Below are 24222 nucleotides of genomic sequence, written 5' to 3'. Positions count from 1 at the left end.
AAGATTCTGACCCAGCATTCCCAGTGGGCAGTTGTCTCCAGATAGAAGAGGTGTCCTATCGATACATCTCCACTCGAAACCTCTTCCGGAGACAGCTGAAACCTTCTGTCGGACAAGACTTGTCCTGCCCCTGGGAGATATTTAATGAACATGCACTGGGCTGTTCCATTTAGCCAAATACAGGTGGGCGGTCACATGCTAATTAAACGTGAACTTGAGCTTGAATGAAGATGAAGTTCGCGGGAGCATCTTCACCACGGGATGAGTTTGCGAGGAGGAATGGAGGGAGTTCACACTGGGAGAGCTGGTAAGTGGCTGAAACTCAAGGGTTTGCAGACAGATGTATAGAACCAGCTGGATTGTTTCACCTGGAGCTAGTACAAGGATGGACCAAATGGCCTCTTTCTATGTAGCAACTCTTCTGAAGCTTTTGAAGTATTTCCATTTGCAGCACAAAAACATGAAAAAGTACAGAGATACATAGCAGGTCGAGCAGCAGTGGGAGAGAAAGAAGCTGAGTTGACATGATCAATTTTCACAAGAATTTGCTGAAGGTGGTTTGGATGACCTCCATAATACCCCCACTTAATCAGGGCTCAACCTTCAGTTGGCGGACCTTCTAATTGAGGACACCACACTTCCATTCCCGGTGATTACATATGGCAGAAAGGACACTCGGCCCATCAGCCTGTGCTGGCTCTTTGCAGACACCCTTGGACGGGAACAGAGTTGTCAGAGGAGGGGTCAGTTGGGATGGTGAAAAAACAGCAGGTTTTGTGGTCAAGGAAGTGATGTGCTTTCCTTTGTTAGTCGAGTCACTGAGTCCAGGAGTCAGGAAGTTATGTTACAGAGCACTACAGTACAGGGCCTTCAGTCTTCAATGTTGTGCAAACCCTTTAACTCTTCAAACTAACCCTTCCCTCCCACATGCCCCTGCATTTTTCTATCATCCATGTGCCTATTCAAGAGTTTCTTAAATGTGCCTAATGCATCTGCCTCTGCCACCACCGGGCAGTGTGTTCCACCCACCCACCAAGCTCTGGGGGAAATAAAGCTGACCTCTGATATTCCCCTATACTCCCCTCCAATCACCTTTAAAATATGCCCCTCCCCTCATATTAGAGAGAGGGCATAATTTACATTTGTCCATTCTATTAATGCCTCTTGTCTTCTTGTATCAAATCACCTCTCAGTCTGTTTTGCTCCGAAAAGAAGAACCTCAGCTCGCTCACTAATCCTGGTAAATCTCCTCTGCACCCTCATCCTTCCTATAATAGGGTGACCAGAACTGAACACTATACTCCGTGTGGTCTAACCAGAGTTTATCGAGCGGCAACATTACCTTGGTAGCTCTTGAAATCAATCCCCCAGCTAATGAAGAGCAACACACCCCACACCTTCTTAACCACCCATTCAACTTGCCTGGAAACACTAAGGGCTTGTGCACCATTAGATCTCTCTGTTCCAATATGCGGGATATTGAATTCACTTCTGCTCACCCTATTGCTGGAGAGGATCAGAGGAGTATTACAGTGAGTCAGCGGGCATGTGCTAAAAAGGGCGAGGTTGGACAAACTAGGGAAACACATAATCAGCTGGACGAACCCAGCAGGTCAGGCAGCATCCGAGGGGGTGAAATTTGATGCAGAGTCTCGACTTGAAACGTTGACAGCTCTTTTCTTCCCACTGATGCTGCTCGAACCCCCGAGTTGCTCCAGCAGACTGCGTGTTAGTCCAGATTCCAGCGTCAGCCGTCTCCTGTGTCTAATGAGAGCAACGTTGGGGTGTGCTGGCGGCTGACGAGAGACCTGATAGAGGTTTACAGGAGGATAGACAGTCAATATCTCTCCGCAGACAGTTGAGATGTGTCTAAGACCAGAGGACAGACATTTAAGGTGAGGCGGGGTGATTTCAAAGGAGTTGTGAGGGGCTCGTTTGTTTACACAGAGAGTGGTGAGGGTCAGGGATGCGCTGCTGGGAGTGGCGGTGGAGGCCGGGGATGCGCTGCTGGGAGTGGAGGTGGGGGCCGCGGATGCGCTGCTGGGAGTGGCGGTGGGGACCGGGGATGCGCTGCTGGGAGTGGCGGTGGGGACCGGGGATGCGCTGCTGGGAGTGGCGGTGGGGGCAGGGGATGCGCTGCTGGGAGTGGCGGTGGGGACCGGGGATGCGCTGCTGGGAGTGGCGGTGGGGGCCGGGGATGCGCTGCTGGGAGTGGCGGTGGGGGCCGGGGATGCGCTGCTGGGAGTGGCGGTGGAGGCCGGGGATGCGCTGCTGGGAGTGGCGGTGGGGACCGGGGATGCGCTGCTGGGAGTGGCGGTGGGGGCCGGGGATGCGCTGCTGGGAGTGGCGGTGGGGGCCGGGGATGCGCTGCTGGGAGTGGCGGTGGGGACCGGGGATGCGCTGCTGGGAGTGGCGGTGGGGGTCGGGGATGCGCTGCTGGGAGTGGCGGTGGGGGCCGGGGGATGCGCTGCTGGGAGGGGCGGTGGGGGCCGCGGATGCGCTGCTGGGAGTGGCGGTGGGGACCGGGGATGCGCTGCTGGGAGTGGCGGTGGGGACCGGGGATGCGCTGCTGGGAGTGGTGGTGGGGGCCGGGGATGCGCTGCTGGGAGTGGCGGTGGGGACCGGGGATGCGCTGCTGGGAGTGGCGGTGGAGGCCGGGGATGCGCTGCTGGGAGTGGCGGTGGGGGCCGGGGATGCGCTGCTGGGAGTGGCGGTGGGGGCCGGGGATGCGCTGCTGGGAGTGGCGGTGGGGACCGGGGGATGCGCTGCTGGGAGTGGCGGTGGGGGCCGGGGATGCGCTGCTGGGAGTGGCGGTGGGGACCGGGGATGCGCTGCTGGGAGTGGCGGTGGGGGTCAGGGATGCGCTGCTGGGAGTGGCGGAGGAGGCCGGGGATGCGCAGTTGGGAGTGGCGGAGGAGACCGGGGATGCGATGCTGGGAGTGGCGGAGGAGGCCGGGGATGCGCTGCTGGGAGTGGCGGTGGGGGCCGGGGATGCACTGCTGGGAGTGGCGGTGGGGACCGGGGTGCGCTGCTGGGAGTGGCGGTGGAGACCGGGGATGCGCTGCTGGGAGTGGCGGAGGAGGCCGGGGATGCGCAGTTGGGAGTGGCGGTGGGGACCGGGGATGCGCTGCTGGGAGTGGCGGTGGGGGCCGGGGTTGCGCTGCTGGGAATGGCGGTGGGGACCGGGGATGCGCTGCTGGGAGTGGCGGAGGAGACCGGGGATGCGCTGCTGGGAGTGGCGGTGGGGGCCGTGGATGCGCTGCTGGGAGTGGCGGTGGGGACCGGGGATGCGCTGCTGGGAGAGGCGGTGGGGGTCAGGGATGCGCTGCTGGGAGTGGTGGTGAGGACCGGGGATGCGCTGCTGGGAGTGGCGGAGGAGGCCGGGGATGCGCTGCTGGGAGTGCCGGTGGGGACCGGGGATGCGCTGCTGGGAGTGGCGGTGGGGACCGGGGATGCGCTGCTGGGAGTGGCGGAGGAGACCGGGGATGCACTGCTGGGAGTGGCGGTGGGGACCGGGGATGCGCTGCTGGGAGAGGCGGTGGGGGTCAGGGATGCGCTGCTGGGAGTGGTGGTGAGGACCGGGGATGCGCTGCTGGGAGTGGCGGAGGAGACCGGGGATGCACTGCTGGGAGTGGCGGTGGGGGCCGGGGATGCGCTGCTGGGAGTGGCGGTGGGGGCCGGGGATGCGCTGCTGGGAGTGGCGGTGGGGACCGGGGATGCGCTGCTGGGAGTGGCGGTGGAGGCCGGGGATGCGCTGCTGGGAGTGGCGGTGGGGACCGGGGATACACTGCTGGGAGTGGCGGTGGGGGCCGGGGATGCGCTGCTGGGAGTGGCGGTGGGGACCGGGGATGCGCTGCTGGGAGTGGCGGTGGGGACCGGGGATGCGCTGCTGGGAGTGGCGGTGGAGGCCGGGGATGCGCTGCTGGGAGTGGCGGTGGGGACCGGGGATGCGCTGCTGGGAGTGGCGGTGGGGGCCGGGGATGCGCTGCTGGGAGTGGCGGTGGGGGCCGGGGATGCGCTGCTGGGAGTGGCGGTGGGGACCGGGGATGCGCTGCTGGGAGTGGCGGTGGGGGTCGGGGATGCGCTGCTGGGAGTGGCGGTGGAGGCCGGGGATGCACTGCTGGGAGTGGCGGTGGGGGCCGCGGATGCGCTGCTGGGAGTGGCGGTGGGGACCGGGGATGCGCTGCTGGGAGTGGCGGTGGGGACCGGGGATGCGCTGCTGGGAGTGGCGGTGGGGGCCGGGGATGCGCTGCTGGGAGTGGCGGTGGGGACCGGGGATGCGCTGCTGGGAGTGGCGGTGGAGGCCGGGGATGCGCTGCTGGGAGTGGCGGTGGGGGCCGGGGATGCGCTGCTGGGAGTGGCGGTGGGGGCCGGGGATGCGCTGCTGGGAGTGGCGGTGGAGGCCGGGGATGCGCTGCTGGGAGTGGCGGTGGGGACCGGGGATGCGCTGCTGGGAATGGCGGTGGGGACCGGGGATGCGCTGCTGGGAGTGGCGGAGGAGACCGGGGATGCGCTGCTGGGAGTGGCGGTGGGGGCCGGGGATGCGCTGCTGGGAGTGGCGGTGGGGACCGGGGATGCGCTGCTGGGAGAGGCGGTGGGGGTCAGGGATGCGCTGCTGGGAGTGGTGGTGAGGACCGGGGATGCGCTGCTGGGTGGTGGAGGAGGCCGGGGATGCGCTGCTGGGAGTGCCGGTGGGGACCGGGGATGCGCTGCTGGGAGTGGCGGTGGGGACCGGGGATGCGCTGCTGGGAGAGGCGGTGGGGGTCAGGGATGCGCTGCTGGGAGTGGCGGTGAGGACCGGGGATGCGCTGCTGGGAGTGGCGGAGGAGGCCGGGGATGCGCTGCTGGGAGTGCCGGTGGGGACCGGGGATGCGCTGCTGGGAGTGGCGGTGGGGACCGGGGATGCGCTGCTGGGAGTGGCGGAGGAGACCGGGGATGCGCTGCTGGGAGTGGCGGAGGAGACCGGGGATGCACTGCTGGGAGTGGCGGTGGGGGCCGGGATGCGCTGCTGGGAGTGGCGGTGGGGACCGGGGATGCGCTGCTGGGAGTGGCGGAGGAGGCCGGGGATGCGCAGTTGGGAGTGGCGGTGGGGACCGGGGATGCGCTGCTGGGAGTGGCGGTGGGGGCCGGGGTTGCGCTGCTGGGAATGGCGGTGGGGACCGGGGATGCGCTGCTGGGAGTGGCGGAGGAGACCGGGGATGCGCTGCTGGGAGTGGCGGTGGGGGCCGGGGATGCGCTGCTGGGAGTGGCGGTGGGGACCGGGGATGCGCTGCTGGGAGAGGCGGTGGGGGTCAGGGATGCGCTGCTGGGAGTGGTGGTGAGGACCGGGGATGCGCTGCTGGGAGTGGCGGAGGAGGCCGGGGATGCGCTGCTGGGAGTGCCGGTGGGGACCGGGGATGCGCTGCTGGGAGTGGCGGTGGGGACCGGGGATGCGCTGCTGGGAGTGGCGGAGGAGACCGGGGATGCACTGCTGGGAGTGGCGGTGGGGGCCGGGGATGCGCTGCTGGGAGAGGCGGTGGGGGTCAGGGATGCGCTGCTGGGAGTGGTGGTGAGGACCGGGGATGCGCTGCTGGGTGGTGGAGGAGGCCGGGGATGCGCTGCTGGGAGTGCCGGTGGGGACCGGGGATGCGCTGCTGGGAGTGGCGGTGGGGACCGGGGATGCGCTGCTGGGAGTGGCGGAGGAGACCGGGGATGCGCTGCTGGGAGTGGCGGTGGGGACCGGGGATGCGCTGCTGGGAGTGGCGGTGGGGACCGGGGATGCGCTGCTGGGAGTGGCGGTGGAGGCCGGGGATGCGCTGCTGGGAGTGGCGGTGGGGGCCGGGGATGCGCTGCTGGGAGTGGCGGTGGGGGCCGGGGATGCGCTGCTGGGAGTGGCGGTGGAGGCCGGGGATGCGCTGCTGGGAGTGGCGGTGGGGACCGGGGATGCGCTGCTGGGAATGGCGGTGGGGACCGGGGATGCGCTGCTGGGAGTGGCGGAGGAGACCGGGGATGCGCTGCTGGGAGTGGCGGTGGGGGCCGGGGATGCGCTGCTGGGAGTGGCGGTGGGGACCGGGGATGCGCTGCTGGGAGAGGCGGTGGGGGTCAGGGATGCGCTGCTGGGAGTGGTGGTGAGGACCGGGGATGCGCTGCTGGGTGGTGGAGGAGGCCGGGGATGCGCTGCTGGGAGTGCCGGTGGGGACCGGGGATGCGCTGCTGGGAGTGGTGGTGAGGACCGGGGATGCGCTGCTGGGTGGTGGAGGAGGCCGGGGATGCGCTGCTGGGAGTGCCGGTGGGGACCGGGGATGCGCTGCTGGGAGTGGCGGTGGGGACCGGGGATGCGCTGCTGGGAGTGGCGGAGGAGACCCGGGATGCGCTGCTGGGAGTGGCGGTGGGGGCCGGGGTTGCGCTGCTGGGAGTGGCGGTGGAGGCCGGGGATGCGCTGCTGGGAGTGGCGGTGGGGGCCGGGGATGCGCTGCTGGGAGTGGCGGTGGGGACCGGGGATGCGCTGCTGGGAGTGGCGGTGGGGACCGGGGATGCGCTGCTGGGAGTGGCGGTGGAGGCCGGGGATGCGCTGCTGGGAGTGGCGGTGGGGGCCGGGGATGCGCTGCTGGGAGTGGCGGTGGGGGCCGGGGATGCGCTGCTGGGAGTGGCGGTGGAGGCCGGGGATGCGCTGCTGGGTGTGGCGGTGGGGACCGGGGATGCGCTGCTGGGAATGGCGGTGGGGACCGGGGATGCGCTGCTGGGAGTGGCGGAGGAGACCGGGGATGCGCTGCTGGGAGTGGCGGTGGGGGCCGGGGATGCGCTGCTGGGAGTGGCGGTGGGGACCGGGGATGCGCTGCTGGGAGAGGCGGTGGGGGTCAGGGATGCGCTGCTGGGAGTGGTGGTGAGGACCGGGGATGCGCTGCTGGGTGGTGGAGGAGGCCGGGGATGCGCTGCTGGGAGTGCCGGTGGGGACCGGGGATGCGCTGCTGGGAGTGGTGGTGAGGACCGGGGATGCGCTGCTGGGTGGTGGAGGAGGCCGGGGATGCGCTGCTGGGAGTGCCGGTGGGGACCGGGGATGCGCTGCTGGGAGTGGCGGTGGGGACCGGGGATGCGCTGCTGGGAGTGGCGGAGGAGACCCGGGATGCGCTGCTGGGAGTGGCGGTGGGGGCCGGGGTTGCGCTGCTGGGAGTGGCGGTGGAGGCCGGGGATGCGCTGCTGGGAGTGGCGGTGGGGACCGGGGATGCACTGCTGGGAGTGGCGGTGGGGGCCGGGGATGCGCTGCTGGGAGTGGCGGTGGGGACCGGGGATGCGCTGCTGGGAGTGGCGGTGGGGACCGGGGATGCGCTGCTGGGAGTGGCGGTGGGGGCCGGGGATGCGCTGCTGGGAGTGGCGGTGGGGACCGGGGATGCGCTGCTGGGAGTGGCGGTGGAGGCCGGGGATGCGCTGCTGGGAGTGGCGGTGGGGGCCGGGGATGCGCTGCTGGGAGTGGCGGTGGGGGCCGGGGATGCGCTGCTGGGAGTGGCGGTGGAGGCCGGGGATGCGCTGCTGGGAGTGGCGGTGGGGAACGGGGATGCGCTGCTGGGAGTGGCGGTGGGGGCCGGGGGATGCGCTGCTGGGAGTGGCGGTGGGGGCCGGGGATGCGCTGCTGGGAGTGGCGGTGGGGACCGGGGATGCGCTGCTGGGAGTGGCGGTGGGGGTCAGGGATGCGCTGCTGGGAGTGGCGGAGGAGGCCGGGGATGCGCAGTTGGGAGTGGCGGAGGAGACCGGGGATGCGATGCTGGGAGTGGCGGAGGAGGCCGGGGATGCGCTGCTGGGAGTGGCGGTGGGGGCCGGGGATGCACTGCTGGGAGTGGCGGTGGGGACCGGGGTGCGCTGCTGGGAGTGGCGGTGGAGACCGGGGATGCGCTGCTGGGAGTGGCGGAGGAGGCCGGGGATGCGCAGTTGGGAGTGGCGGTGGGGACCGGGGATGCGCTGCTGGGAGTGGCGGTGGGGGCCGGGGTTGCGCTGCTGGGAATGGCGGTGGGTACCGGGGATGCGCTGCTGGGAGTGGCGGAGGAGACCGGGGATGCGCTGCTGGGAGTGGCGGTGGGGACCGGGGATGCGCTGCTGGGAGAGGCGGTGGGGGTCAGGGATGCGCTGCTGGGAGTGGCGGAGGAGGCCGGGGATGCGCTGCTGGGAGTGCCGGTGGGGACCGGGGATGCGCTGCTGGGAGTGGCGGTGGGGACCGGGGATGCGCTGCTGGGAGTGGCGGAGGAGACCGGGGATGCGCTGCTGGGAGTGGCGGAGGAGACCGGGGATGCACTGCTGGGAGTGGCGGTGGAGGCCGGGGATGTGCTGCTGGGAGTGGCGGTGGGGACCGGGGATGCACTGCTGGGAGTGGCGGTGGGGGCCGGGATGCGCTGCTGGGAGTGGCGGTGGGGACCGGGGATGCACTGCTGGGAGTGGCGGTGGGGGCCGGGGATGCGCTGCTGGGAGTGGCGGTGGGGACCGTGGATGCGCTGCTGGGAGTGGCGGAGGAGGCCGGGGATGCGCTGCTGGGAGTGCCGGTGGGGACCGGGGATGCGCTGCTGGGAGTGGCGGTGGGGACCGGGGATGCGCTGCTGGGAGTGGCGGAGGAGACCGGGGATGCGCTGCTGGGAGTGGCGGAGGAGACCGGGGATGCACTGCTGGGAGTGGCGGTGGAGGCCGGGGATGCGCTGCTGGGAGTGGCGGTGGGGACCGGGGATGCACTGCTGGGAGTGGCGGTGGGGGCCGGGGATGCGCTGCTGGGAGTGGCGGTGGGGACCGGGGATGCGCTGCTGGGAGTGGCGGAGGAGACCGGGGATGCACTGCTGGGAGTGGCGGTGGGGGCCGGGGATGCGCTGCTGGGAGTGGCGGTGGGGGCCGGGGATGCGCTGCTGGGAGTGGCGGTGGGGACCGGGTATGCGCTGCTGGGAGTGGCGGTGGAGGCCGGGGATGCGCTGCTGGGAGTGGCGGTGGGGACCGGGGATACACTGCTGGGAGTGGCGGTGGGGGCCGGGGATACGCTGCTGGGAGTGGCGGTGGGGACCGGGGATGCGCTGCTGGGAGTGGCGGTGGGGACCGGGGATGCGCTGCTGGGAGTGGCGGAGGAGACCGGGGATGCGCTGCTGGGAGTGGCGGAGGAGACCGGGGATGCACTGCTGGGAGTGGCGGTGGAGGCCGGGGATGCGCTGCTGGGAGTGGCGGTGGGGACCGTGGATGCACTGCTGGGAGTGGCGGTGGGGGCCGGGGATGCGCTGCTGGGAGTGGCGGTGGGGGCCGGGGATGCGCTGCTGGGAGTGGCGGTGGGGGCCGGGGATGCGCTGCTGGGAGTGGCGGAGGAGACCGGGGATGCACTGCTGGGAGTGGCGGTGGAGGCCGGGGATGCGCTGCTGGGAGTGGCGGTGGGGACCGGGGATGCACTGCTGGGAGTGGCGGTGGGGGCCGGGGATGCGCTGCTGGGAGTGGGGGAGGAGACCGGGGATGCGCTGCTGGGAGTGGCGGTGGGGGCCGGGGATGCGCTGCTGGGAGTGGCGGTGGGGACCGGGGTGCGCTGCTGGGAGTGGCGGTGGAGACCGGGGATGCACTGCTGGGAGTGGCGGTGGGGGCCGGGGATGCACTGCTGGGAGTGGCGGTGGGGGCCGGGGATGCGCTGCTGGGAGTGGCGGTGGGGGCCGGGGATGCGCTGCTGGGAGTGGCGGAGGAGACCGGGGTTGCACTGCTGGGAGTGGCGGTGGGGGCCGGGGATGCGCTGCTGGGAGTGGAGGTGGGGGCCGGGGATGCGCTGCTGGGAGTGGCGGAGGAGACCGGGGATGCACTGCTGGGAGTGGCGGTGGAGGCCGGGGATGCGCTGCTGGGAGTGGCGGTGCGGACCGGGGATGCACTGCTGGGAGTGGCGGTGGGGGCCGGGGATGCGCTGCTGGGAGTGGGGGAGGAGACCGGGGATGCGCTGCTGGGAGTGGCGGTGGGGACCGGGGATGCACTGCTGGGAGTGGCGGTGGGGGCCGGGGATGCGCTGCTGGGAGTGGCGGTGGGGACCGGGGATGCACTGCTGGGAGTGGCGGTGGGGGCCGGGGATGCGCTGCTGGGAGTGGCGGTGGGGACCGGGGTGCGCTGCTGGGAGTGGCGGTGGAGACCGGGGATGCGCTGCTGGGAGTGGCGGTGGGGGCCGGGGATGCGCTGCTGGGAGTGGCGGTGGGGGTCAGGGATGCGCTGCTGGGAGTGGCGGTGAGGACCGGGGATGCGCTGCTGGGAGTGGCGGAGGAGGCCGGGGATGCGCTGCTGGGGGTGCCGGTGGGGACCGGGGATGCGCTGCTGGGAGTGGCGGTGGGGACCGGGGATGCGCTGCTGGGAGTGCCAGTGGGGACCGGGTATGCGCTGCTGGGAGTGGCGGTGGGGGCCGGGGATGCGCTGCTGGGAGTGGCGGTGGAGGCCGGGGATGCGCTGCTGGGAGTGGTGGTGGGGACCGGGGATGCGCAGTTGGGAGTGGTGGAGGAGGCCGGGGATGCGCTGCTGGGAGTGGAGGTGGGGGCCGGGGATGCGCTGCTGGGAGTGGCGGAGGAGACCGGGGATGCACTGCTGGGAGTGGCGGTGGAGGCCGGGGATGCGCTGCTGGGAGTGGCGGTGTGGACCGGGGATGCACTGCTGGGAGTGGCGGTGGGGGCCGGGGATGCGCTGCTGGGAGTGGGGGAGGAGACCGGGGATGCGCTGCTGGGAGTGGCGGTGGGGACCGGGGATGCACTGCTGGGAGTGGCTGTGGGGGCCGGGGATGCGCTGCTGGGAGTGGCGGTGGGGACCGGGGATGCACTGCTGGGAGTGGCGGTGGGGGCCGGGGATGCGCTGCTGGGAGTGGCGGTGGGGACCGGGGTGCGCTGCTGGGAGTGGCGGTGGAGACCGGGGATGCGCTGCTGGGAGTGGCGGTGGGGGCCGGGGATGCGCTGCTGGGAGTGGCGGTGGGGGTCAGGGATGCGCTGCTGGGAGTGGCGGTGAGGACCGGGGATGCGCTGCTGGGAGTGGCGGAGGAGGCCGGGGATGCGCTGCTGGGGGTGCCGGTGGGGACCGGGGATGCGCTGCTGGGAGTGGCGGTGGGGACCGGGGATGCGCTGCTGGGAGTGCCGGTGGGGACCGGGTATGCGCTGCTGGGAGTGGCGGTGGGGGCCGGGGATGCGCTGCTGGGAGTGGCGGTGGAGGCCGGGGATGCGCTGCTGGGAGTGGTGGTGGGGACCGGGGATGCGCAGTTGGGAGTGGTGGAGGAGGCCGGGGATGCGCTGCTGGGAGTGGTGGAGGAGGCCGGGGATGCGCTGCTGGGAGTGGTGGAGGAGGCCGGGGATGCGCTGCTGGGAGTGGTGGTGGGGACCGGGGATGCGCTGCTGGGAGTGGCGGTGGGGGCCGGGGATGCGCTGCTGGGAGTGGCGGAGGAGACCGGGGATGCACTGCTGGGAGTGGCGGTGGGGGCCGCGGATGCGCTGCTGGGAGTGGCGGAGGAGACCGGGGATGCGCTGCTGGGAGTGGCGGAGGAGACCGGGGATGCGCTGCTGGGAGTGGCGGTGGGGACCGGGGATGCGCTGCTGGGAGTGCCGGTGGGGACCGGGGATGCGCTGCTGGGAGTGGCGGTGGGGGCCGGGGTTGCGCTGCTGGGAGTGGCGGTGGGGGCCGGGGATGCGCTGCTGGGAGTGGGGGAGGAGACCGGGGATGCGCTGCTGGGAGTGGCGGTGGGGGCCGGGGATGCGCTGCTGGGAGTGGCGGTGGGGGCCGGGGTTGCGCTGCTGGGAGTGGCGGTGGGGGCGGATGTGCTAGAAGCTCTTACATGGACGCATGAATGTGTAGAAGATGGACATCGTGTACACAGAAGGGAAGAAATAATCGACGTTTCAGGCCGAGACCCCTCAATAGGACTGGAAAGGAAGGGGGCAGAAACATCTTGTGTACGTTGCTCAAAATTTCCTGCATCAGCAGACTCTCAGCGAAATTTGTTGTTTCGTGTCGGCAACGCAGTGCAGACACACAATTACTATAAATCACACACAAAAAAACGACACTTAAAAAGGGGCAGGAAATAACGAAATTGAGATCAGGGTTTCAGGAGTCGTTCGGAAATCTTGATAGTGGGCGACGGGATAGATAGCTGTTCCTGCCTCCGAGAAGGAAGGTGCTGGGATGGGATGGGATGTCAGAAATCAGAACCTGACCTTGGTTTATTGGTGATAAATCAAGACCAGGACACCGAGAGCCAGCACTGCGGAGGAGTTTTGCTTTGTACTGGGAGATGATTGCGTTTAACCGAGCGCCCGAGGGAATAGGATTGGTTCGCTGGCCGGCGCTGGGAGCTTGGCAGAGTGTAATAATCCTGTTCTTTTTCGGGGTTGTGGTGGGCCCGAGCTGCCGGCTGCTGTCCCTACGGGGATTCCACTCACTGTGGTTTCTCAGCTCCTTCAGGGAGAAGTTCGCAGTAATTGTACCGTGGGATTGTGGCCCTGGAAACCCCAAGGGCCATGACTGCCGCTCTGGACCGGAGACGTGGAGAACACCTTCCCACACCCCGAGTTCCTCCAGCAGATGGATACAGTCCACCATACCCACTCAGCTCGTCCCGTTTTCCCGTGTGTGCCCATCTCTCTCTCTAAGACAGGGGTCCACGGCATAAAAAAGGTTGGGAAACCCCGCAGACCCGCCCCTCCATGAAATGATCCAAGCGCTTTCCAAATACTACTATCGTACCAGCCTCACCCAGTTCCTCCACAGCTTGTCCCGGGTACTTACCATCCTCTGCGCGAAGACCATCTCCCCCAGGTCCCTTCTAAACCTTTCCCCTCCTGCCCGAAAACTGTGCCCCTTGGCTTTCCCCAGGGAAAAGTTTGTTAAAGATTAGCTTTTAATTTGCCACACGTACATGGAAACAGGTTCGCCTCTGGTGCCAACAAAGCATGCCCACAACTTGCTAACCCTCTGGCTTTGGACGGTGTGAAGGAACGCGAGCGGCGGAAGGAACCCCACGTGACCAGGAGGCGCCCGGAGCAGCGGCGCTGGCAACTGAACCCGGGCTGGGACTGTTTTCACTGGCATGAGGGGCGACCTTATAGAGGCGCATAGACGGCGTGAATGCACATAGTGCATTGGGAAATCAAGAACTAGAAGGTACAGTTTTAAAGTGGGAGGGTGGGGGAGGAGGAAGTTCTTTTGGGACCTGAGGGGAAACATTTTCACCAAGAGGACGGTCAGCATTTGGAACGAACTGCCAGCAGGAGTGTTCGAGGCAGGTACTTTAACAACGTTTAAAAAAAGTTCTTGGACAGGTAAGGGTTTGCGGGATATCGGCCGCACACCGGCAAATGGGATGAGTTTAAATAGGAATCTTGGCCAGCTGGTCCGAAGGGCGTGTTTCAGTCATATATGACTCAATGCTTTACATAAGACACAGACTGGTAAACAGTCTTTCAGCAAGAGGAACTCAGCAAGTCAGGCAGCAGCTCCAGGGGGAGATGGACAGACAAAGTCTTGAATTTGAGACCTTTCGTCTGGAAGGAAAGTGTAGAGGGAAGCTGTCTATGTATAAACAGGCGACTGGAACTGACAGGTGAGAAGGGGGATGGGCAGGTGGAGGAGGAGAGTTGGAATGGCAACAGTAATTGGGAGACGGGAGCAACAAGGGAATTGGAATTGGTTTATTAGTGTCACATGTACTGAGATACAGTGAAAAACTTGTCTTGTGTACTGTTCATAGAGATCAGACCATTACAAAATGCACTGAGATGGAACAAGGTAAAACAATAACTTCAGAATAAAGTGCAGGAAAACAATCGTAACAAAATAGTTTGTCAGGTCAAGAATCGATCTCATCATTCAAGGTAAGAATTGAAGTCAGGTAACAGTGGGATAGAAGCTGTGTTTGAGTCTGGTGGTCGTGCTTTCAGGCAGAGGGGCGAAGACAGAACATCTTTGAAAATGCAAAAACAAGAAAATCTGCAGATGCTGGAAATCCAAGCAACACACAAAATGCTGGTGGAACACAGCATCTACAGGAAGAAGTACAGTCGATGCTTTGGGTCGAGACTCTGTCAACATTAATGGAAAAAAGAGATAGTAAATTTGAAAGTGGAGGGGGAGGAGGAGACAGAAGACAGGAGGGGGAGGGATGAAGCCAAGAGCTGGGAAATTGATTGGCAAATGGGATACAAGGCTGGAGAAGGGGGAGTATCATAGGACAGAAGACTTTGGAAGAAAGAATGTAAAAATGCCATCCCCCTTCTCTCAATTCCTCCATCTCCACTGCATCTGCTCTCAGAATGAGGCTTTTAATTCCAGGATGAAGATGTCTTCCTTTTTTAAAGAAAGGGGCTTCCCTTCCTCCACCATCAAATCTGCCCTCAAAAGCATCTCTCCCATTTCATGCACATCTGCTCTCACCCCATCCTCCCGCCATCCCACTAGGGATAGGGTTCCTCTTGTCCTCACCTACCACCCCACCAGTTTCCGTGTCCAACATATAATTTTCCAGCATCTCCAATGGGATCCCACAACCAAGCACATCCTTCCCTCCCCCCTTTCTGCTTTCCGCAGGGATCGCTTCATACGTGACTCCTTTGTCCATTCATACCCTCCATCTTTTCTCACCGATCTCCCTCCCGGCATTTATCCTTGCAAGTGGAACAAGTGCTACACCTGCCCTTATACTTCCTCCCTCACCACCATTCAGGGCCCCAGACAGTCCTTCCAGGTGAGGCGACACTTCACCTGTGAGTCGGCTGGTGTGGTATACTGCGTCCGGTGTTCCCGGTGTGGCCTTTTATATATTGGTGAGACCCGACACAGACTGGGAGACCGTTTCGCCGAACACCTACACTCGGTCCGCCAGAGAAAGCAGGATCTCCCAGTGGCCACACATTTTAATTCTATGTCCCATTCTGTTATGTCTATCCATGGCCTTCTCTACTGTCAAGATTAAGCCACACTCAGGTTGGAGGAACAACACCTTATATTCCATCTGGGTATCCTCCAACCTGATGGCATGAACGTTGACTTCTCTAACCCGTTAATGCCCCTCCTCCTCTTCTTACCCCATCCCTAATTTTTAATTAATTTTTTTTCTCTCTCTGTCCCTCTCATAATGACTCCTTGCCTGCTCTCCATCTTCTTCTAGTGCTCCCCTCCCCTTTCTTTCTTCCAAGGCCTTCTGGCCTTCTGTCCTATGATACTCCCCCTTCTCCAGCCTTGTATCCCTTTTGCCAATCAACTTTCCAGCTCTTAGCTTCAGTCCCTCCAGTCCTCTCCTATCATTTCAGGTCTTCTCCTCCCCCCCCCACTTTCAAATCTCTTACTATCTCTTTTTTTCCGTTAGTCCTGACGAAGGGTCTCGGCTTGAAACGTCGACAATGCTTCTCCCTATAGATGCTGCCTGACCTGCTGTGTTCTACCAGCGTTTTGTTGTCTTGTCTTTGAAAACGATGCTTTACCTAGGCAGTGCGACAGAATCCACAGAGAGGATGCTTTTCCCTGTGATGTGTTGAGCCGGAATGCATCTGGATAGGATGGTTTGCAGGGCATTGATACAAATTGGTGAAGATGGATGGAACCAGAGGTGTTGGTGAGTTTCCTTGGCTGTGGCATCTATGTGGTTAGACCATGAAAGGCTCCTGGCCGTGTTCACTCCTGGGAATGAATTTGAAGCTGTCAACCTTCTCAACCTCAGCACCATTGAGGAATGTGAGTGGGCTTCAGATGTTGGGATCTGATAGGAGAGGAAGGTGGAGAATGGAATCGAGGAAGGGGGCTTGGTGGGGGCAGACAGAAGGAGTGTATGCATGGGCAAATGGAGCAGGTAGAGGAGGGAAAGAAGCAGGGTTGGGTGAGTGTAGGAGGATGGGATGGATGGGGGAGGGAGAGAGAGAGACGGAGTGAGGAAGGGGGAGGAAGTGAGGGATGGGAGAGGGAGAGTGGGAGAAGGGAAGAGGAGAAGAAAAGGGGAGAGATACAGATAAAGGAGATACGAACATGAACGCCCACGGCACAGAACTGCAAGTTCAGCACTGCCGACACCACCTGCAAGGCGAGACTCAGCAGTCGGGGGCGGTGGGGGAGGAAGTGGCAGAAATACCCGTCTCCAGAGCGGCACAGCCTGGCTCACTGTCTCTTCTGCCCCTCCACATACCTCTCCGTTCTTCCCATTCTCTCCTTTCCGTCCCCTCCCCTGCACGTCATCCCTCTCATCTATATCTTACCACCCGGCCTTTCCTTCCCTTCTGTATATCCCGTCCCACCCTTTTAGCTCTCCCCTCATCAACCCACCATCCCTTCCCCTCCTGCATCTCCCATTTTCCTCCATCTCCTCCCGTCAACCTACCTCCCTTTCTCAGGAAGTGAGGTATGGGAATTTATGAAGGGTGGGTTTTGGGTTGTGGGGGAGGGTAGACTGCAGAGAGGGAAAGAGCTAGAGAAGGGGAAGAGGAGGAGAGAGAGGGGAGAGGGAAAGAGCTAGAGGGGGAGAAGAGGACGAGAGAAGGGGAGAGGGGATAGGGGAGGAGGAGAGGGGAGAGACGGAGAGGGAATGCGAACATGAACGCCCACAGCACAGAACTGCGAGCTCAGCTCTGCCGACATCTCCTGAGACCCACACGAGTCCAGACTCAGCAGACGGGGGCGGAGAAGCGGTCTCCAGAGCAGCACAGCCTGGCTCTTCTGTCCCTTCCTTACGCACTCTTTCTTCCTCCTACCCCTATTCCTCCGCTTTCCTGCCTACCCATCCTCTCTCCTGTCAGCTCACCTCCTACACATCTCCGATCTTACCCACCCTCTCCTCTCCCTCCCCTCCTACGCCATCCCTCCCGCTTCCCCTCCTTTCTACCTCTGCTTATCCACTCCTCCCCTCCCCTATCCTTACCCCACCTCCACTCTATCTCGTCCCTCCTTTCTAATCATCCCTTCCCATCGTCTCTCCTATCTTCCTCCATCACCTCCCTCTCTCTCTCCCAGGAAGGTAGGTGAGGTATCTTTGGGACAAAGGGGAGGGTGGACACTGTAGACCACTGGGTCTGATTGGATTGTTCAGCAGAGGGAATGTCGCAGTTGTGGACAATCCATCTGACCTTCTCTGGCCCTGCGCTCATTGCCCCAAGTCCCTATACATCAACCCGTTCATCCCTGCAGCCAGTCATCATCATTAGCTTTCTGGCCCCTACACCCCTCTCCAGCCCTTACACTCTCCTCATCCGTGCCCCCTTCCATTCCGTATGATCATCCCGTTCTGTGACGCCTCTGGCCCCTGCACCCCTCCTTGTCACTGTATCCCCCTCAGGACCCTGCACTATTCTGTCTCTGTAACCTCCACCAAATCTACTGCCCTGTGCCCTAAGCCATCTTCTCTTAATTTTATTCAAACACTATTTCTGAGAGTCCTGGAACACTGGAAGGTACCATCCCAATGAGGTGTTGACTGATTGTAGCATCCCTGGGCGCATGATTGGGTGGAATTTCCATACCAACCACCTTATATTACCAATCTATCCCAGTGCGTGAGTTGAGTCACTGAACCTGCCCACATCACATTTTCAGATGCTTCTCTCTTTGGCCTGGAGAGGGAAGCATCATGACCATTCACTCACCTAGCTCATAGTCAGTGACTATAATTACTTCTGGAAGAGACAGAGTCCTGCAGCAGGGAGGGCAACTGGAATCTATTCCCCCACCCCATAGTTCAATGTTAACAGATGGAGTTAGCAGGGCTCCCATGGTTGATCCAATGGTAAAAAGCAGGGTGTGATGGTGAAAGGTTGTTTCTCCAAGTGGTGCCGGGCCTATTGTTGTTTGTCACCTACATCAACGACTTAGATAAACATCTAACAGTTCTGGTAATAATTTTCCAATCTCTTCTGGCTTTAGAAGTGGTGTCAACAAATTAGAGGGCTGCTTCTGGCTGCCAATCTGTTCCCCAACCATCTCCTCCACTGCTTGCTCAGCTTCGTTTCTGAAGACTAGGTCAAGAACAGCCCCTTCTCTGATTGGGACATTAAGCCTTTAGTTCTGAGGACTGACGGGAGAGTCTGCGTTGGTTTCACTGGAGTGCTGGAGGGTAAGAGGGGGACAATAGATGCAATAATTGATAGGGAGAGGATGTTTCCAGTACTGGGTGAGTCTGGGACCACAGAGCACAGCCTCAGAATAGGATGTCCCTTTAAATCAGAATTAAGATGGAATTTCTTGAGTCAGGTGGTGAACCTGTGGAATCTATTGCTACAAATGACTGTGGAGACCAAGTCACTGGGCATATTTAAAACAGATGTTCATAGATTCTTGATTAGTAATGGTGTCAAAGGTTTTGGGGAGAAGACAAAAAGATGGGGCAGAACAAACTTAATGGGCTAGATGGCCTAATTCTGCTCCTATGCTTCTGGGGGTAATCCCTGAGAATGCCTGAGGTGGAGGAGGCAGAGACTGTGTGTCTTGTGCAGATTTTAATAGATGTACTGCAGAGAGCACTATGACTGCTTTCATCACCATCTTCTGTGGAGGCACTAATACACAGGATTGGGAAAAAAAGAGTTGTAAACTTGGCCAGCTCCATTGCAGGCATTAGCCTCCCCACCATTCAGGACATCTTCAAAAGGTGATGCCTCAAGAAGGCGACATTCATCAGTAAAGACTCTCATCACCCCGAACAATGAAATCTCTTCTCATTACTACCTTCAGGGAGGAAGAACAGGGAGACACACACTCAACATTTCCTCCCCTCCTATTTTACTCTTTTCATATACTTTATTTTTTATTTATATACATTTTTACTGTAGTTTTATGTAATTTTTACTTTGTGCTGCTGCTGCAAAACAATACATTGCGCGGCATGTTTCAGTAATAATAAAACTGATTCTGGACTATGACACGGACTGTTTTTCTCCCCGGGGAGCCTCCTGTCTTCCTGACAATTTGTTTTTATTTTATGTTTCTAACACCCACAGGATTTTAAAAGACTTTTATAACTTGCTGTAGAATTGTGAATTCAGAACAAGACTACTACATGAAGTTTGGAAAGGAAGCCATTTTATTTCAGTCCTTATATTTTTATAAAACATTTGTAAGGTTTCAGAACTGTACATAAGGCAGGGGCTGCGCACATGGGAATCACATTCTCCTCCGGTTTGGGGTGGCTATTCAACTCTGTATTGCAGTGGGACTGTTCAGACCCTCATGAAATGGGAGATGTAGTACAGCTCCATCCTTGCTTATAATCTAGTACAAGGCAGCGCTCCCCACCACACCACATCAGCACAGCCCACAACCACAAGATAATCCGATGCAGGTGAGCATTCAGCCCGCTGTCCATGAGCCAGTGTTACCAGCCTCAGCAAGATTCCAGAAGCTAGGTTTCTATTCCATGAAACATCAATCATGGAGATCTTCATGATTTTGGAAGCACAGAGACAGAGAGAGATCATGTCTTCTGGATGGATGGATGGAAACTATTTTGATCAGCAGAGGGATTCAGAAACCTCCAATTTAAGGGAGGGGATCTCATTGAAACCTTCTGGATATTGAAAGGCTCAGATAAAATATAGGTGGAGATGATGTTTCCTATTGTGGATGGATCTAGGACCAGAGGGCACAGGAGAATGGGGTTGCGCACGATAATAAATCAGCCAAAATGGAAAGTTGCATCAGACTTGATGGGCAACTGGCTTAATTCTGTTCCTATGTGTTATGGTCTTATACAAAGTGTAAAGCTGGAAGGAATGAATACATTTAAATCTATGATCTGGGATACTGAGGGGTGGCAGCATGATCGGCCATGATCTCAATGAATGAGTGAGCAGGTTTGAGGGACAGAGTAGGGACAATCTGGGTCAGTGGAAGGAGAAGGGCAGATGAAGGGAGGTATGTGACCTGGGTGTGAGACAGAGATCTTCTCCTGAAAACTTAAAATCCATAATAAAATGTTTCTGATTGATCCAAGAGAAGTTTGTAGATACCCCTCTCCTTGTTTATACATTGTGTACTGGTGCAGGAAGGAATCTCTCCACATCAACACCTTCTCTCCTGTTTGACAGTCAGCAGGGTCTGGGTTACTGACAAACCTCTTCTCTTGACTCCAACCCAAAGGCAGACCACAGCTGAATTCAAAGATTAAACACACTTCCTTCTGCTACATAAGAGTACGGCTTACAGTTACTGAAGCACCATGTGTTAATTCTTTGAGTGAACGGTTGGGCTTGGATCCATTTGTGATGCTGGTCTGAGAGACCCACAGGACAAACGGAGGGCACTGGACGAGTAGTAATCCTACTGACCAAGGTAGCCGACCTTTGACCCCTCTCCTTTCCAGCGGGGTCGCAGGTCTGTGAAGTGGGAGGCTCTCTCCAGTCCCGGGTTGAAGAGAGAGAAGCCCCAAGGGCGGTTGCTGGAATCTGTGGATGGGGATTTCAGAGGGACAGTGCTGACAACATTCACACCTCTCTGCTACACACAGAGACACACAGAACAGGAGGCATTACCAGCATCTCTCCTTCCAAATCATTTCCCCCTCTCAAAGTTAAAGGTTTAAAAAAAATTAGCAACAAAGAAGATGCTACACTCAGAAGCTGCAGTGGACCATGAACCCAGCTGAGAGATTGCATTGAACTGGCATCCACATCTTCCTTAGAGTTATAAAAAGCAGCAGCAGGGGAGACCTATCCTGATTGGATGCTCCTGAAACTCCCTGGGAAATTCCAGGATATAATTTTACTGGTATCAAAGACTGGGAAACAGCAGTGTCAAACCCTCAAGGGCTGGGAAAACATGGGCCAGTCACATCATCCCATCACACACTCCAGGGATCAGACACAGAGTGAAGCTCCCTCCACACAGTCCCATCACACTCTCTCGGAGTCAGACACAGAGTGAACCCCGCTTGTCATCTTATCACACATTCCCGGGGTCAGACATAGAGGTGAAGCTCTCTCCATACTATCCCACACTGTAAAAAGTAATGTAATGGCGAACAGATGTATGATTGCAACCCCTGTGATGGCACTGATGCCATGAAAACTTGATTCAGGTAGATTAACAACAATTAACCCTTTGCAGAAATCACAGCTGAAGAATCTCAGTGAGAGGTGCCATCTGCAGCAGGAAATGAGGTCTGTGATTAAACCCTTACGAACCAAGACCTGGTCGAGGGCTCTTGGCTGTTGCAATGAACTGATGAGGTTCATTCCTTAAAAGCCCAGTGGGTGAGGGGTGATAGTGCCCCCGTTGCCCACCACTGATGCAGAGATGGCCTTCATGTTCCTGAAGACCTGCTTCGCAGAGCTGGAGCTGAGGGCGGTCAGATTTTCTGAGATACGAGCCGAAGCCTAGAACAGAAGGGAGAAGAAAGTTGGTGGAATTCAACCTAGAAACCCTGGAGGTCAGTGACCAGTGGTGTTGGGGCTCCTGTTCTTTTGTAGGATACTGACAGTAGGTAAAGCTGGGCTGAGAGGTGGCAGATGGCGTTCAAGCTAGTGAAGTGTGGTGATTCACCTGGGAAGGTGGAACTTGAAGGCAGAGAACAGGATCAATGGCAGGATTCAATAGAGGGAAGAGGGAATCTTGGAGTTCATGTCCATAGATCCTTCAAAGCTGCTGCGCAAGTTGAGAGGGTTGTTACATAGAAAACCTACAGCACAATACAGGCCCTTCGGCCCACTATGCTGTGCCCAACATGTACTTACTTTAGAAATTACCTAGGGTTACCCATAGCCCTCTATTTTTCTAAGCTCCATGTACCTATTCAGGAGTTTCTTAAAAGACCCTAACGTATCCGCCTCTACCACCGTCACCGGCAGCCCATCCCACGCACTCACCACTCTCTGCTTAAAAGCTTACTCCGACAAATTATTTGGAATTAAGTTCAAGAGCTGAAAGATAATGTTACAGCTCTACAAAACCCTGGTCAGATTCCATCTGAGTATTGTGTCCAGCTCTGGTCGCCTCATTATAGGAAGGCAGAGGAGATTTACCAGAATGCTGCCCTGATTAAAAAGCATGTCTTGTGAGGATCGGTTGACTAAGCTAGTGCTTTTCTCTTTGGAGCAGAGGAGGCTGAGAGGTGATGGAGGTGTACAAGAAGGTAAGAGTGAATAGCCTGAGACTTTTCTTGAGGGCAGAAATGAGAGGACATAATTTTAAGGTGATTGGAGGCATCAGGCCATGCTCTTTTCGCTGCTGCCATTAGGAAGGAGGTGGATATCAATTTCTTCTTCCAGTAAAAATGGACCCCTCCCCCTTCTTCTATTGCCCACTCTGACCTCTTACCTGACTACCACTTACCCCTGTGCCCTCTCCTCCTTCCCTTTCCCTATGGTCCCTCTCCTCTCCTATCAGATTGCTTTCTCTCCAGCCCTTTAATCTTTCCCACCCACCTGGCTTCACTTATCACCTTCTAGCTATCCTCATTCCCCCTCCCCACCTTTTCATTCTGGCATCTTTCCCTTTCTTTTCCAGTCTTGAAGAAGGGTCTCAGTCTGAAACATCAACTATTTATTCATTTCCATAGATTCTGCCTGGCCTGCTGAGTTCCTCTAGTAATCTGTGTGTTGGACTATCTATGTTTTTATTTAAGAAACCCACCTGGATGCACCTAACAAATTCTGCTCCATCCAAACCTCTAGCACTAAGAAGTCCTCCATGATACAACACAACTGTTTTCACACCTTTCCTTAAATGCCTGCATATTTGTTCTTCAATGTCCTGATGCCTATGGGGGGGGGGGTGATTGCACCCTTCCTATTTCGGAGTTCGACCCATACAGACTAGTAGACAAGCCCTTCCATCTGAGTGCACCTGTGATATTGTGTCTGAACAGTAGTGCAACTGCCTCCCTCCTCTATATCCCACCCCTTTATCTTTTCCAAAACATCAAAACCCTGGGGCGTTAAGCACCCATTACTGTCCCTATCTCAACTGAGTCTGTGTAATGACCGCCATATTGCAGTTACATGTACTGATTCATGCTCTTGTGTTCATCTCCTTTACCCATAATACTCCTCTGGTGAAACAGGGACACCACTTTTTCTCTTATGGGGGGTGGTGAGAGAGGGAATGTCAAATTAGCGGGTGAACGAGTAGTCTTTGGGATATTGCAGTTTTTGTGTCTTTACTAATGCTTTGCTGCACTCGAGTGCTCAGTGGAGGGTGCCGATGCTTTTTTGCTGGTGGGGGGGGGGGTCATTCCTTTGCTGCTACTTATGCATGGGAGGAGGGGCTATGGGGGTCTTTGAGATTCTAACATTTAACCTTCATTTGTTCTTTAGGGCATTCCTCCATTTTCATGGATGTTTGTGAAGGAAAAGAATTTCAGGATATATATTGTATGCATTTCTCTGACATTAAATGTACCTTTTGAAACCTGGTATTAAAGCACAAACACTTCGAACTATCCCATTGTCCCATTGCATCTATTACTTTGCTTCTGCCTGTATTACCGGCCCTAACATCCACCTTCCTCTGCACCCTGGTGCTCTGGTTCCATCCAAACAGCACTAGCAAACCTCCTGGCCAGGATATTGGTTTCCCTCATTTCCAGGTACAACACGTCCCTCTTGTACAGGTCACTCCTGCTCTAGAAGAGGTTCCAATGATTCAAGAAGCTGAAACCCTGCCTCCTGTACCACTTCCTCAGCCGCACATACTATCATCCTATTCCTGCCCTGACCAGCACGTGGTACTGGGAGTAATTTACAGCTTACAACCTTGAAGGTCCTGCTTTTCAGCCTCTTTCTTAACTCTCTATACTCACTGTGCAAGACATTATTCTTCTTTCTACCTATGTCATTGGCCCCAATGTGCACCACGACCTCTGGCTGATCACCATTCTCCTCTGAAGAATATTCTGCAGCCACTCTGAGAAATCGTGGCCCCTAACCCTGGGAGGCAACACACCATCTTGGTGTCTCTTTCACAGCTGTAGAATATCCTGTCTGCCTCCCTAGCTATTGAATCTTGACTGGCCTAGCTGCTGCTGTGTCCTGACAATTGTGTGTCCTGACAATTCATCCCCTCAGCAGTATCCATATTGGTACACTTGTTGCTGAGGGAATGGCCACAGGGGAACCCTGCACTGACTGTTCACTCCCCTTACTTCTGGAGGTCACCCATATAGCACCTGAAGCCTGCAGTCATGCCCTGACCAGTCAAGGATTTATCAACCTCTGCCTTAAATATACATAAAGACTTGGCTTCCACAGATGCCTGTGGAAAAGAATCCACAGATTCACCACTCTCTGGCTAAAGGAATTCCTCCTCATCCCTGCTCTAAAG

General features: G+C 59.1%; 2 protein-coding genes across 4 annotated transcripts in view; both read right to left on the bottom strand.

Annotated features, from left to right (window-relative positions):
* Positions 1-1613: 1613 nt before the first annotated feature.
* On the bottom strand, positions 1614-12534 carry LOC132397520 (mucin-2-like). The gene is made up of 13 exons (XM_059976351.1): positions 12221-12534; positions 11094-11594; positions 9611-9793; positions 9018-9365; positions 8410-8804; positions 7923-8257; positions 7671-7804; positions 6350-6718; positions 5571-5903; positions 4988-5500; positions 4647-4841; positions 3481-4516; positions 1614-1808 (listed from the first exon to the last, which is right to left on the bottom strand). The coding sequence occupies exons 1-13, from the start codon at positions 12532-12534 to the stop codon at positions 1614-1616; spliced, it is 4851 nt and encodes a 1616-aa protein (XP_059832334.1).
* Positions 12535-18970: 6436 nt separating this feature from the next.
* Positions 18971-24222, bottom strand: part of acadvl (acyl-CoA dehydrogenase very long chain) — a 165167-nt gene continuing 159915 nt past the window's right edge. For all 3 annotated transcript variants that reach the window (XM_059975317.1, XM_059975318.1, XM_059975319.1), the window contains one exon: positions 18971-21278. In XM_059975317.1, coding sequence (XP_059831300.1) covers positions 21141-21278 — 138 coding nt within the window. In that variant the 3' untranslated portion in view covers positions 18971-21140. The remainder of the gene's footprint in view (positions 21279-24222) is intronic.

This window comes from Hypanus sabinus, chromosome 7 (assembly GCF_030144855.1).
Source record: "Hypanus sabinus isolate sHypSab1 chromosome 7, sHypSab1.hap1, whole genome shotgun sequence".
In the NCBI taxonomy this organism is placed as follows: Eukaryota; Metazoa; Chordata; class Chondrichthyes; order Myliobatiformes; family Dasyatidae; genus Hypanus; species Hypanus sabinus.
This window is presented reverse-complemented; position numbering and strand designations above follow the sequence as displayed.